This window comes from Lissotriton helveticus, chromosome 5_1 (genome assembly GCF_964261635.1).
Source record: "Lissotriton helveticus chromosome 5_1, aLisHel1.1, whole genome shotgun sequence".
Taxonomy (NCBI): domain Eukaryota; kingdom Metazoa; phylum Chordata; class Amphibia; order Caudata; family Salamandridae; genus Lissotriton; species Lissotriton helveticus.
Genome location: NC_136065.1, coordinates 1,284,933,802 through 1,284,946,515, shown reverse-complemented (window position 1 = coordinate 1,284,946,515; position 12,714 = coordinate 1,284,933,802). Strand labels below are relative to the sequence as shown.

Below are 12,714 nucleotides of genomic sequence, written 5' to 3'. Positions count from 1 at the left end.
AATATGAAAAGCTTGTGTACCCATAATGCCAGGGAAGCTATTGAACATAGCATAAAGACATGCAATTCTTTCACAGTTACACCTGAAATCCAATTAAAATCCCCAGCTACAGTAAATGTCATGCTAACGAACAATCTAACTCACTCTGTTAATAAAACCGAATCCCGTATATGTGTGTCCAGATAGGGCTAAAGCAGCCTTGTGTGAAAAGGGTTTGCGCCATATTATGTTGCCTGGAATTCAACAAGTAACACTTATACATCTTACAATACTGGGGAGCTCGACACCAATCACAGACTAACAACAGTATATATATTTTTGAAAAGTAGATATCCTAGGGCAGTGGTTCTTAACCTGCGGTCCGAGGACCCCTGGGCGTCCATGAAACCTACTTTAGGGGGTCCGCAACAGTTTTACAAAATTTATCACATTCGTTCAAATTAATAAAGTACATACAAATAAAGAAGCAACATTAATAATTTGAAATGTTTTTTAGGTCAAGCGACCTATCTCAATGCGCATGCGCATTGAGCGGGAGCTCGATATATTGTGGCTTAAACAGAGCTTACCGAGATCAGGCGATTCCCAGGCGATTTCTTCCAGTGCACGTGAAAGCGCGTGCACAATGACACCAGCCGCTTGCCTCGCATTACCACATCAAAGGCAAGGCGGCCTCGTCTCAGGCCCCTGCTGCTTCACACCCTCATGCCGCTCTCCCCGCTCCGCCCCCTCCCCTGCCCGCCGTGTCGCATTTCTCCTCGTACTTTCACTTTGACGGCCGCAGGCCGTCTCTCGTGTTTCTCCTTGTTTTTTCTTGCTTTCCCGGTTTTAGCTTGTCATTTTTTCTTTCGTTTCTAGTTTTCGATTCCCATTGTTTTCTTGTTTTCCCCCTCCCTTTCTCATCACGTTGCTCGTCATTCTATACCTTCCCGCCCCCCCCCCCCCCACCAGGCTCTCCCGCCCCCATCCGGCTTCCCTCCGCGCAGCCATCTGCCTGCCACACTTCTCCCCTCGTTCGCATTCCCTCCCCCCCCCTCCCCCCTCCCCCCCCCCTACGGCTTTCCTTGTCCCCTCTGCTTTATTTTTTCTTGCTTTCCCGGTTTTAGCTTGTTTTTAAATCAAGCTTGCACACGTATCGATCGGCTCCATATCTTGTGCACCACAACAGCCCATTCAAGGGGTGACATGTGTCTGACACCGAGTGAAACCGAAGGCGCTCCCGGCTAATGAGTGCCTTCACTGGAGCCGGCTACTCAATGCTTGGTTAAGTAGAAACCGGCACACCCACTGAACAACAGCACACACGTTATTTTTATTCTTTATTTGGTTCTGTGGTTTACCTGATATTAAGACGGTTTAAAAGTATTGTTACCAAGTGGAATATTGCTATAATAAATGTGTGCAGTAAACACGCGTTTAACTCCCGGACTACAAAGGCTGCAGAAAGCCGCAAAAACGGCAATAGATGTAGTCAAAATTACTTATAGGATTTGAAGGGCTGAACGCTGCCAAATTCATAATCTCCTTTAAAAACGCAGTTTGCTTCTGAGCGAACAGCCGCGACGCCTCTGCCTTGATCGTGCGCTGTTCAGATATTTGTTTTCAGTTCTCTTCCCAGTGTGTTGCAGTGGGGTCTGCTCGCTGGTCCTTGCAGTGCCAGCAAATCAATGGCCTGTAATACTCGATTGAGCCTTTTGAAGCGGGGATCCCCTGGTGTAAACTTTAACACAGGCTTATTTAAATATTAATGTTACACAAGTGACTTGTTAGGCTAAGTTAATGCCAGCGTAATAAATCCCATAGCTGGCGCTATATTTCCCTCCTGCCAAACGAAACAGTCCCTTGGATTCAGTTTTCAGAGGCTGTTTAAGCCCAAATGCTAGGCCCCAGAGCTGCATAGTGTCAATAATGTCGAGATGGAATGCATGCTCGTTTTTTTGTGTGACTAAATAGCCAATGATAGAGTTTGGAGTGTTCACTGGGACAAAAAAAAGCATAAAACGTGCTGAATAAACAGTGCATGTCTTTTATATTTGAGGCACATGGCATTTTGAAAGAATTAGATGGACATAGGTTGTATCACATTGTAATTGCAGACACAAATTTAAATGTTATTGAAATAAGATCATCTCATTTACAATACAATACAATAGGTGTCACATTTGCGAAAAGTTAAAACTATTGACATTGTAACTGACAAAGCTAATAATTTTGCTATTTTCAAAACCAACACATAAATTAAAAAAGTGTCATTTACAATACAATACAATACAATACGAATCGCTCAAACTTTCCGAATGGGAAAAGTTAAAAGTATGGGCATTGTAAATCACAAAACAAAAAAAAAAATGTCATTTAGAAAACCAATAGCTCAAACTTTCATACTGCGAGACCTATTGGCAACGCCAGTGCTTGTCTATATTTGAAAGTGTACTATACAAAATATTTTAATGTTTGAGCATTGATATGGTGTTTTTGTATTTGTGTGTATTGTTTTAAAGTCCTAATTATAGAAATTGCTTAGACCCGGTGTCCTGTCTTCCACTAATGACTCAGTGAGGGTCCTTGGATTCCAGTAATGATTCAGTGGGGTTCCACACCACTCAAAACATTAAGAACTACTGTCTTAGAGGGTACATAGAGAAATAATGTATGGGGTCATGAATGAGTTAGCAAACCCACACTGCTGTTGAAGCTGTTTCATGCTTCATAAAAAATTTGACCTGTCCATATTTGATCTAAAAATCTTCTGAAATCATTGACTACTAACAAATGTAATTTTCCTCATTTGTATTCATATTTATCCATTAATTTGATTCCATCTTCTGGCCTGGAATAGTAAGGCCTGTTTTCACTTACATAGAGCACACTAACATTTTGTACCCAAATGCACTGGGAGCAGCTGAAAATTCCATATAAATGTTTACATATAAGGTCTTGTATGAGTTCAGTTAAAGTCATTACTAACAGCAAATCCCGTGCACATCTACATACCCACTATATAAGGGCAATCTTCTTATAGAAAAAGTAGCATGTTTATCCTGTTCTGATTATTTGCCAATATAGCTTGTTAGTTATCTCTGAACTATGTAGATTATTATAGTCTAATTTGTTGAATATTATTTTCTATGAAAGAGACCCATTGCTCAGCAAAATTGTCATTTGCTACACTCAGGATACATTATATGATGAATATATCTTTATTCGGTAAAATTGCTCACCATAAAAGAGTACATTTTAACAATAAAAGAGTACATTTTACCCAATAAACAGTAATAACTATCAACATTAAAACCATGGTTAAAACCTACACAATATACAGTACAGTATGATTAATATCGACCCCAGTCAAACATTCTCATCAGTTCATTATGTCCTGGTGGATGGGACCTTCAATTGCATCCAGTCTGATCGATTGGTAACCTAGAGTGCAACTTCAATATCCTCGAACGCGTCAGCCATGCACTGCTAAGATATTTGGCCACCCCACAAACCGTGACAGCAGATGTTGAATCAGTAGAGAGAATTCGTAGGGCCAGTCTGTGGCACCTCAGCCCCAACCCCCTACATACTGGTTTCAGCCAGATCTTCCGTGCCACTTTGTAAGCGGGGCAAGCAAAAAGTAGATGGGCCACAGACTCGTTAGGGGCCGCGCACCCAGGGCAGGGTCGCGATGGACCGCCAGAATTAGACCACCTCGCAGTGAATTCGTGCACCGGGAGGGTCCCATGTCTTAATTTTAGATAAAGGGCTCTATCTAGCGGCTTAGTTATGAGATCAAGGAAGGGTTCCAGCTTTCTAACCCACTTGAACTCTAAAACCCGTTCAGTGAGTGAACCCCCAGCCCCGATGCGTGTTGCCTCAGCCTGCACCCAATCCCAGTATAGCTTCTTGATCACTGATTTGGGCGGCGGCATTTGGGTCTCCCACACATCGCTCAAACCCACTTGGAAAACCAGGTGCCTCACATTGTTCAGCCATCTAATCTTATTACCAGTGTCGAGCAGTATTAGTTCATCCAACCCTGCAGCATATTTGGCAAGTTCCTTGGTCCTTATCAGCCGAACCCAAAAGAGCAGAGGGCGCAGCCGCACTAGATCCTTTAGGGCTCGTCTGCCCAAATCTAGCCGCAAAGGGATCAACGGAGTAGAGACAGGGAGAGCCACCACATCCCTCAAAAACTTGTTTTCCGCTAAGGTTAGCTCAGAAACATTTTCAAACCCCCATAGCTCGGAGCCATATGATGCAGCCGGGAGTATTTGGCCCTCATAAATGGCCATTACCGGTGTCACTGATTTGCTTGTTGACTCCCGATGCTCCCTCAATGTCACCCCAGAAACTCTTTTGTGGCCAAGTAACATTTTGGCCAGATGGTCCTTCCAATTCATCCGACTGTTCAACCGCACCCCTAAATAGTCGAATGAATCAACCATCTCCAGGGGGGCCCCATTGAGCGTAAAATTATTTTTAAATCTTTTGGAGGGAGAAAGAGCCATCAGCTTGGTTTTCGAGGTATTGATGGTTAGGCCTCTGTCTATGCAAAAGGTGCTAAATCGATGTAAGAGCTTTTGCAGTCCTACCGGGGATTTGGAGATCAGTAAGGTATCATCCGCAAAGAGTAGAGTGGGGATTCTTTCCCCCGCCAGGGATGGTGCATCCGTCTCTTCCCCTCTCAGATGGTCCACCACTCCATTCACAAACAAGGAGAAGAGGGTCGGAGCCATAACACATCCCTGGCGGATACATTATATGTTTTGTTATTTATTTAAATGAAAAAATAATATTATCGGACCCGATTCACAGAACTAATTTACAACAAAATTCTAAACGTACTACTTTTGATATTCACAGAAGGCATTTAGTAGTCTTAAATAAGGATTTTGTCTTAAATTAGGATTTTGTCCTAAATTAGGATTTTGTCTTAAATTAGGATTTTGTCCTAAATCAGGATTTTGTCTTAAATTAGGATTTTGTCCTAAATTAGGATTGTGTCTTATATTAGGCTTTTGTCCTAAATTAGGATTTTCTCATAAATTAGGATTTTGTCTTAAATTAGGTTTTTGTCTTAAATTGGGATTTTGTCTTAAATTAGGATTTTGTCTTAAATTAAACTTAAGTTTAACTTAAGTTTGTCTTAAGTTTAACTTAAGACAAAATCCTTATTTAAGACAAAATCCTAATGTAAGACTACTAAATGCCTTCTGTAAATACCAAAAGTAGTAAGTTTAAGATTTTGTTGTAAGTTAGTTCTGTGAATTGGCCCCGTTGTTCTTATCCCCTTTTCAGCAAACAGCTTTGTTGTAAATTGGTAACGGTATTTCTGTGATTTCTAATTTCCTGTGACATCTTTATTTCTTTTAACTGGAAAAAGCCTTCCCTCATTTCAATGATGAGAGAGATACAGATGGAGAATTGAGCAGGCAGGTGGGATGATTGACAGAATGACAGAATGGTAGATGTACAGATAGTATGACAGGAAAGACAGACATGTAGGCAGAGATAAGAACACATCCAGGCATGTCAGGTAAACGTCTTTTTGAAAGTCAGGCAGATAAAAGGTTGGGAGGGCAGCGGTACAGACTTGAAGATGACATTTAGCGATGGAGGCCCATAGAGACATTAGTGGAGTGTTGCATACATGAATGCGTAGATACTTGGGCAAAATACAGAACAATGGAAATAAACTGAAAGATAAGAGAGCAGGCAAACTGAACGATGGCCAAATGAATGAGGGATGAATAGGCAGGGGAGAGGATAAAAGGGCAGTTAGATGAGAAAGAATATGTCCGGAAGTAAGGAAAGTCTTAGGGATGACAGAACAAGGAAAGCGATGAACAAAGGAAGACAAAGAGGCAGAAAGATTAGCATAATGGAATCCTACACTCGATGGAAAGGGAAGTTAGAGATTAAAATAGAGACAAACTACCAGAAGAAAGAGAAAGCGAGAGAGTGAAAAAAATTAAAGCTATTCCAAGAGAGTCAGTAAGAACCAGAGACAGCAAGAGAGCAAGAGAAAAAAACAGGGAGTATCTAAAGCGGCCAGATAATAGATATCCTAATGAAATAGATAGGTAAATAATTTAATGTCTGAGGCAGTCTCCTATGATAAACAAAGTACACGTTGTTTGCCTTCACAAGCAGGTCAATGGAAGGCAGGAGAGAAGGAATGATCATATGAAAATATGATTATTTAGTGACACATGGTATAGCAGCTGCAGGCATATCAGTTCAGGACCGGATAGACAGCAATGCTCTCTACTTATTCCTTATGTGTTTTTACGCTAACGTGCAGCACACTGAGAGCCCTGGTCTAGGTTCTGTCCTTGCAAGAAATATGAAACGCCTTCACTTAAAATAAAATGTTTTCTCAACATATGCTTACATCTATTTATGCAAATGACTCAATCAGTGGTTATTAATTTATCAACATTAAAACTGCATGTTAGAACTTTCCTGTGTACAAGCCAGTAGTGCTAGCGGGTGTCCTTTGATATGCCATTTTCCTTTGCCTTCTGAATCTGTGATGTCTATTCAAGCCAAGATTGCTAGCACACCTTTAATAATACTTAATCAATGAAATGACCTCTATATAGTTTGTAGACTTCGCATAAGTGTTGCATGTGCTCATGAGATACTAAAACAATATTTCTTTCTTTCTCATTCCAAGAATACATCACAATTGGGCTGAGCTCCGTGAAAAGGAAAAAGGGAACTTACCTCCTTGAGACCCTGAAATCCATCTTCAAGCAGTCCACCAATGAGGAGCTGAAAGACATGGTAGTGGTGGTGCACCTGGCCGACTTTGACATGGAGTGGAACTCCCGAATGGCAGAAGAGATTGGCAACAAGTTCACCCACCACATCATGGCTGGCCACTTGCTGGTGATCCATGCACCGCAAGAGTATTACCCTGCACTGGAAGGACTAAAACGCAACTATAATGACCCCGAGGACAGAGTGAAGTTCAGGTCCAAGCAGAATGTGGACTATGCATTTCTGATGAACTTCTGCAAGAATCTGTCTACTTATTACGTCATGATAGAAGATGACGTTCAGTGCTCCAAGTCCTTCTTTACAGCCATCAAGAAAGTGGTCACATCCCGCGGGAGCACCTACTGGGTGACTTTGGAATTCTCCAAACTAGGCTACATCGGCAAGCTCTACCAATCCAGTGATCTGCAGAGGCTTGCCCAGTTCCTATTGATGTTTTACCAGGAGATGCCTTGCGATTGGCTATTGACGCATTTTCGTATGCTTCTCACCCAAAAAGATGTTATTCGATTTAAACCATCACTGTTCCAGCACATGGGCCTTTATTCTTCCTTCCAGGGAACGGCCAATCGGTTAAAAGATGAGGACTTTGAGGAGGACCCATTGGACATTCCTGACAACCCTCCTGCCAATGTATTCACAAGCATCCCAGCTTTTGAAAACTATGTCCCTATCCAGGCATACAGTAATGTGGATGAGTACTTCTGGGGCAAGTCTCCATCTGCCGGGAGTTACTTCACTATTGTGTTCCACAGACCAGTATATATCTCCAGGATCCAGGTTCAGACTGGTTCACCTGAAAGGGAGACAGATTATCTGCATGCAGGGTTGCTCGAGTTTGGGAAGGGCCTACAAAAGAGTGGCAAGGACTGCAACAACTACTCTCCAATTGGCCCTTTTCAGACGGGGCAGTTTGATAAGAAGGGGCTAGAGAGCCTCTATTTCTTCTCTGTGGAATGTGTGCGAATTTTAGTGAGAGAGACACAAACTGAATGGCTGATCATTAGACATATAAATATTTGGACCAAGCAGAATACATCTTGAAGACTCTCTACGGTTTGCCTTTTTCAGGATGTGGCTCAAGGCGCTCAAATGCTTTATTGCAAAGGAGCGCTATTATCCCTCAAAGAGGGAGTGAAAATGAGAATAAAGGATAAGAAATGATTGTCATAGCTACTTTTCAATCACTAGGGTAGAGATACACTGGTTGACAGTCTATGCTCTGCAAGAAGTTCTGCTGGCGACTTTTGAAACTGGTGGTCAAATAGGTGCTGATTTTGCCAATGTGGGTCTGGGGTGTGCTGGGTGGTTAAGGTGAATCTACTGTTATAGGCCAGTTAGAAAATGGCATGCGTTGGGATATAGAAAATGGTATGGCGTGCATCATAACAAAAAAATCAGGAGCCAGAATACAGACCATCAATATATGGTTGCCTCACATTATTGGATGGTCACCACAACTTGGTTCCATTCCCCATGTTGTGATATCATGGTCCTGGGGAAGGAGTGTAGGGTAATGCCCTGAATATGGTTTATGTTGTTGCACATACACCAGCACCATCACAAAACAAAATGAGGTTTGACAGTTTTGTTGGTAAACATGTATTATTTAAAACAAGCATTGGCAAAATCAGAAGGTCTCATATGTGAGACCGGGGTGCTGACCTAGTAGTTATGGCAAAGCTTTTTTAGTTTTGCCATCCTTCATGGCAAAACCACTGTGAGATGAAATCATTCCACAGTAGGACATCTTAGAATAATTTTTGATAAAGCAAAAATCAAAGCTTGTCAAGAAGTGTATTGTGCTTTCCCATGCATGTGCACAAACAGGTGGCCATCTTTGAATAGTTTAAAACCCAATCAAAAATGGTACCTACCATCCAGCAAAGGGCAACGGATTGCACATGGGGATACAAACAGGCACCATGGGAGAGCCAACTATTTAAATGGAGAGAGTGGGTGTGAGAAAGATGAGGTGGGAGCAGGGAAAGAAAGGAGAAAGAGAGAGGGAGAGAAAGTATCCCTTCATGCACTGCATAGCGAGGTACAGATGTAAACAGTGGAAGGATACAACTAATCCAATGAAAACACAGTCAAGCCAAAATGCTCTTTAGGTGGGATAAATACCCAAAGAGGGAAGGAAGCCATCAATTCAGAAGCAGGAAATTGAGATAGACTTTGAATCAGAAACAAGGGACAGACCAAAAGCCTACTTTAAGTCTAATGGATTCCCCACCCCAGCGCCTTGAGACCCTCACGGGTGAGTAGTGCGCTTTACAAATGATATGATTGATTGATTGATTGATTGGATTCAATATGTCTGTTGCCAACTTACAGCAAAAGCTGTCTTTAGGCAAGACCTAAAAATGAACACAACTCGTCTAGACTTATGTTACTTGTGTACCTAAATTACTCCCATACTTCCCGATGCCATGTCGTGCTGATGATGCTAGTAAAAAAAAAAGATAATTTTACTGCACTTTGGAGCTACTACAATGTTTTAATTATTGATCTCAAACATCCCTGTTATTCAGGCCTTAATTTTTTCCGAACCATGTATAGTTTATGTGAAATAGCAAATGTATGTGGATTGAGTATGGATTAGCTATTGGTGTACATGTTAAACTTTGTTATTTATGGACGGCAGAATCAGTTTTTTTTTTTTTTTAAAGAATAGCTCCGTACACGGTGCTGCTAGTCATTGAAAACAGTGCTCCTTGTCGTGAAGCTCTTGCAACGGCCTCTTAACACCCAGCACAATCCGAACTGTGCTGAAAACCTTGGAATTCCCCCATTGACTCGGAATCTGTTGACTGCAGAAGAATGTCCCTTCCACATCCGGGAAGCAGGTGGTTTACACACATGCTCAACAAAGCTTACTGCACGCATCAGCAATTCTAGAAAGGAAAGCCTTACTTATTCATGAATCCTCTCAGACAACTTTACTTTGCCATCCTGTGGTGGTTCTCGAAATGGTGAAGATGGGGGTGGGGAGGTAGTTGGTTCAGCCAGCTCTATATCTTTCCCAACCCAGTTATAATTTTGCCCGGAACCCCTCCCTTTCCCTCGAACCTGACGTCCATGCCTCCCCAGGACTTTCTGAGCCCTGGATTAGGAAAGACAGGGCTTTAAGTGGGCCGGGTCTCAAGGGGTCTGAGCACCGGCAGTTTTTTAAAGGAGGCCTCGAAACGGGTCTCTATCAGGCTCTGTTTTGAGCCCTGGCACAGGCGGTCCATTTTTTTCCAGACTTCAGTGACAGTCATTTGCTGTCACTGCAGTCTGGAAAAAAGTGCCAGGGCGCAAAACAGCCCGCTAGAGACCCGTTTCGAGACAGCAAGCACATCGATGTGTGCTGCTCACACTGCTCACTTCTCAGTAGTGGGGAAGTTACGGCATGACGTCATGCCAGGTGAGCGTTGTATGGGAAGGGAAATCCTTTAACCGCAGGGGTGTAGGGGGTGAGCAGGCGCTTCCGTGCTCATGACGGAACCATGTCGTCATGAGTCACGGGTGGCGTGTGCTCATGACGACGTGGTTCCGTCACGTCCCCGCCCGCTCATTAATTCGCCCGCACAGGCGAGGAATTAATGCAGAGTGGGTGGAGCGGCAGCCGCATGACGGAACCACGCCGTCATGAGCACACGCCGCCCGTGGCTCATGACGATGTGGTTCCATCACGAGCACGGAAGAGGTTAAAGAGTCATTTTCTTTCTGGATTTCCCTTCTCTTTCTGAAACGCAAGAGCAGCAACATTATGGTAGGGTCACCATGGCTTGAATTGGAAGCTTTTTCAATATTATATGTAACAAGCCATAGTTGCAGCTTATTTATCTTATGCAACTAATAACCATTGACAAAGCCAATAGTCCTTACTTGTTGTAGCTATGATGTTACTTGTTGTGTCACATATCTGGATGCAACGACAGAAACAGCAAGATACAAGTCGGGGGGGGGGGGGGGCACACTATAGACAGATTTTTAGCGTAAGTGTTATAAAGCCACGCTCCTAATTACACTGGCCTCGCTCCTTTGAGAGACTCCCCAGTTTATTCATCTCACTTAAAGCCCTGGGGAAGACACATCTCATCAATCGCAAAACCACCTCCACTGATGCAGAATTCACATAACACTGTCACATGTACTATCTACTGTCGTTATTTGCCACTTGAGGAAGAATTCACGGGCTCTCACTGAATTTACACACTGCATCGGATTTCTCTCCCTGCTGCCGCATTATCCCACTGCTTCCGAATTCATCCTCTGCTACAGTTTTCACGCCAACCTGCAGGAGTCATCATTTTTTGTAACTTTTCATTTTAAGATTTTCCAACATTACAGCACTCATACATACAGCACAAAAATTATTTTTCATATGTATGCATTTTTCACATACATGGAGCCGAAAAAACAGTTGCGGCCTCGGAATGATGATGTCCCTAACTGTTAATTAGGATGAACAGGTGTTATGTGCCAGTATTACGGGTTGGAGACAGCTAATAGCCAGGTCCTGTACATTTTAACATTTCCCTGTGGTTTGGCTGGCAGAGCAGAGCTCCCTTTGTACCTCTACGCCTTTCTGAACTCTGCTCTCATTTCACCAACCAGTTCGAGATGAAGACACGTTTTGTGTTAGCAAACATGACTTTATGGGGCCCCAAAAGTTCTTAGTTGTGTGAGTTTTTATGAGGGTGATATAATAGCATTCCAGCTATTCCATACCGAGGACTAATTCGTCTATCCATGTGTTTACAGCCAGGGCACCACACCTACCCCACGTACATGACCATAGCCGGAATCCTCCCACCACCACTCTGCGATCGGCCTTCCATATTGCACTATTCTCAGGGGCCTCCGTCTGTATTGAGCATTATAGCTCAGTAACAAGATGCTTGTTTGATTGCAGTGAATTCTTCACCATCTGTTGCCCTCGAGCATTATCCAAAAATTGAGCGTTCAGAAAAATATCCGCTGGATCCCCCATTTCCACAGTTTTTGTAAGGTGGATTTATCCCCAATGAGGTGTATCAATTCATAGTGAATGAGAGGCTGTCCTGGGGTGTAGAGCAATCAGGCAGTTGCGCCTTTTACAAAGCAAGTCCCATGCCAGTTCAGTGCTTGTTATGGAGTTTACTTCGGAGCGGTTGCATCTAGGTGTTTGTCCTATCAAAGCACTCAGCGGAAGTAGGTGGGTTGTGTCATGCTTAATTACTGTGTGTGACATGTATGGGGGTGGGTACAGCCAATAGTGAGTGAAATGAGCTTGGGTATAATTATAATAGAGTTCAAAGACCAGTGCCAACACTACTCCCCCTTCATTACATGACAGTGTCATTATTTCCCACCATTCTCTAGGTTGTTTACCATCCTAAGCTACAAAGATCATATGCGAGCTGAGTGTCTGAAAAATGGTTGACGTAAAGGTACAGGGTTGTTATATAACAGGTATGATAGTTTAGGCAGAACTATCCTTTTCATTATAGTTATTCTGCCTGGCAAGGGAAGTTGGGTCCACCTACCTAGTGTTGTCATGACTATTCCATAGTTTTCTGAAAAGATCATGGGCTGGTCTCAACCAATCCTTATGCCAAGATATTTGATGGAAGTAGAACACCAGGGAAGGGGGACTCAATGCCCTGACCTGTGTAGCGTGTGTGTGCGGGAAGGTCCTAGATTTATTCCAACTAATCATGATACCAACGATTGCCTTGAATAGATGTCATCTGCATACATACAATGATACTATAATGTTCCGGGTGGGAACATCTAAGTCCTCTATAACCATGTAGTTGGCAAATAGCACAGGCCAATGGTTCTGTTGCTAAGGTACATAGTACCGGAGAGGGCTGGCATTCCTGTCAGGTGCCCTTCCATACGGAGAAGGGATCAGAAAGGAGGAAATTCAGGAGATTCCTAGTGATAAGTCTTGTATATAATGGCCTGACC

The 12,714-nt window shown here is 42.9% G+C and overlaps 1 protein-coding gene across 2 annotated transcripts in view; it reads left to right on the top strand.

The window, feature by feature from the left end:
• The window catches only part of LOC144755317 (alpha-1,3-mannosyl-glycoprotein 4-beta-N-acetylglucosaminyltransferase C-like), a 221,357-nt gene extending 211,945 nt beyond the window's left edge, over positions 1-9,412 (top strand). For both annotated transcript variants that reach the window (XM_078644118.1, XM_078644117.1), the window contains one exon: positions 6,668-9,412. In XM_078644118.1, the coding sequence (XP_078500244.1) occupies positions 6,668-7,815 (1,148 nt within the window). In that variant the 3' untranslated portion in view covers positions 7,816-9,412. The remainder of the gene's footprint in view (positions 1-6,667) is intronic.
• Positions 9,413-12,714: the final 3,302 nt, after the last annotated feature.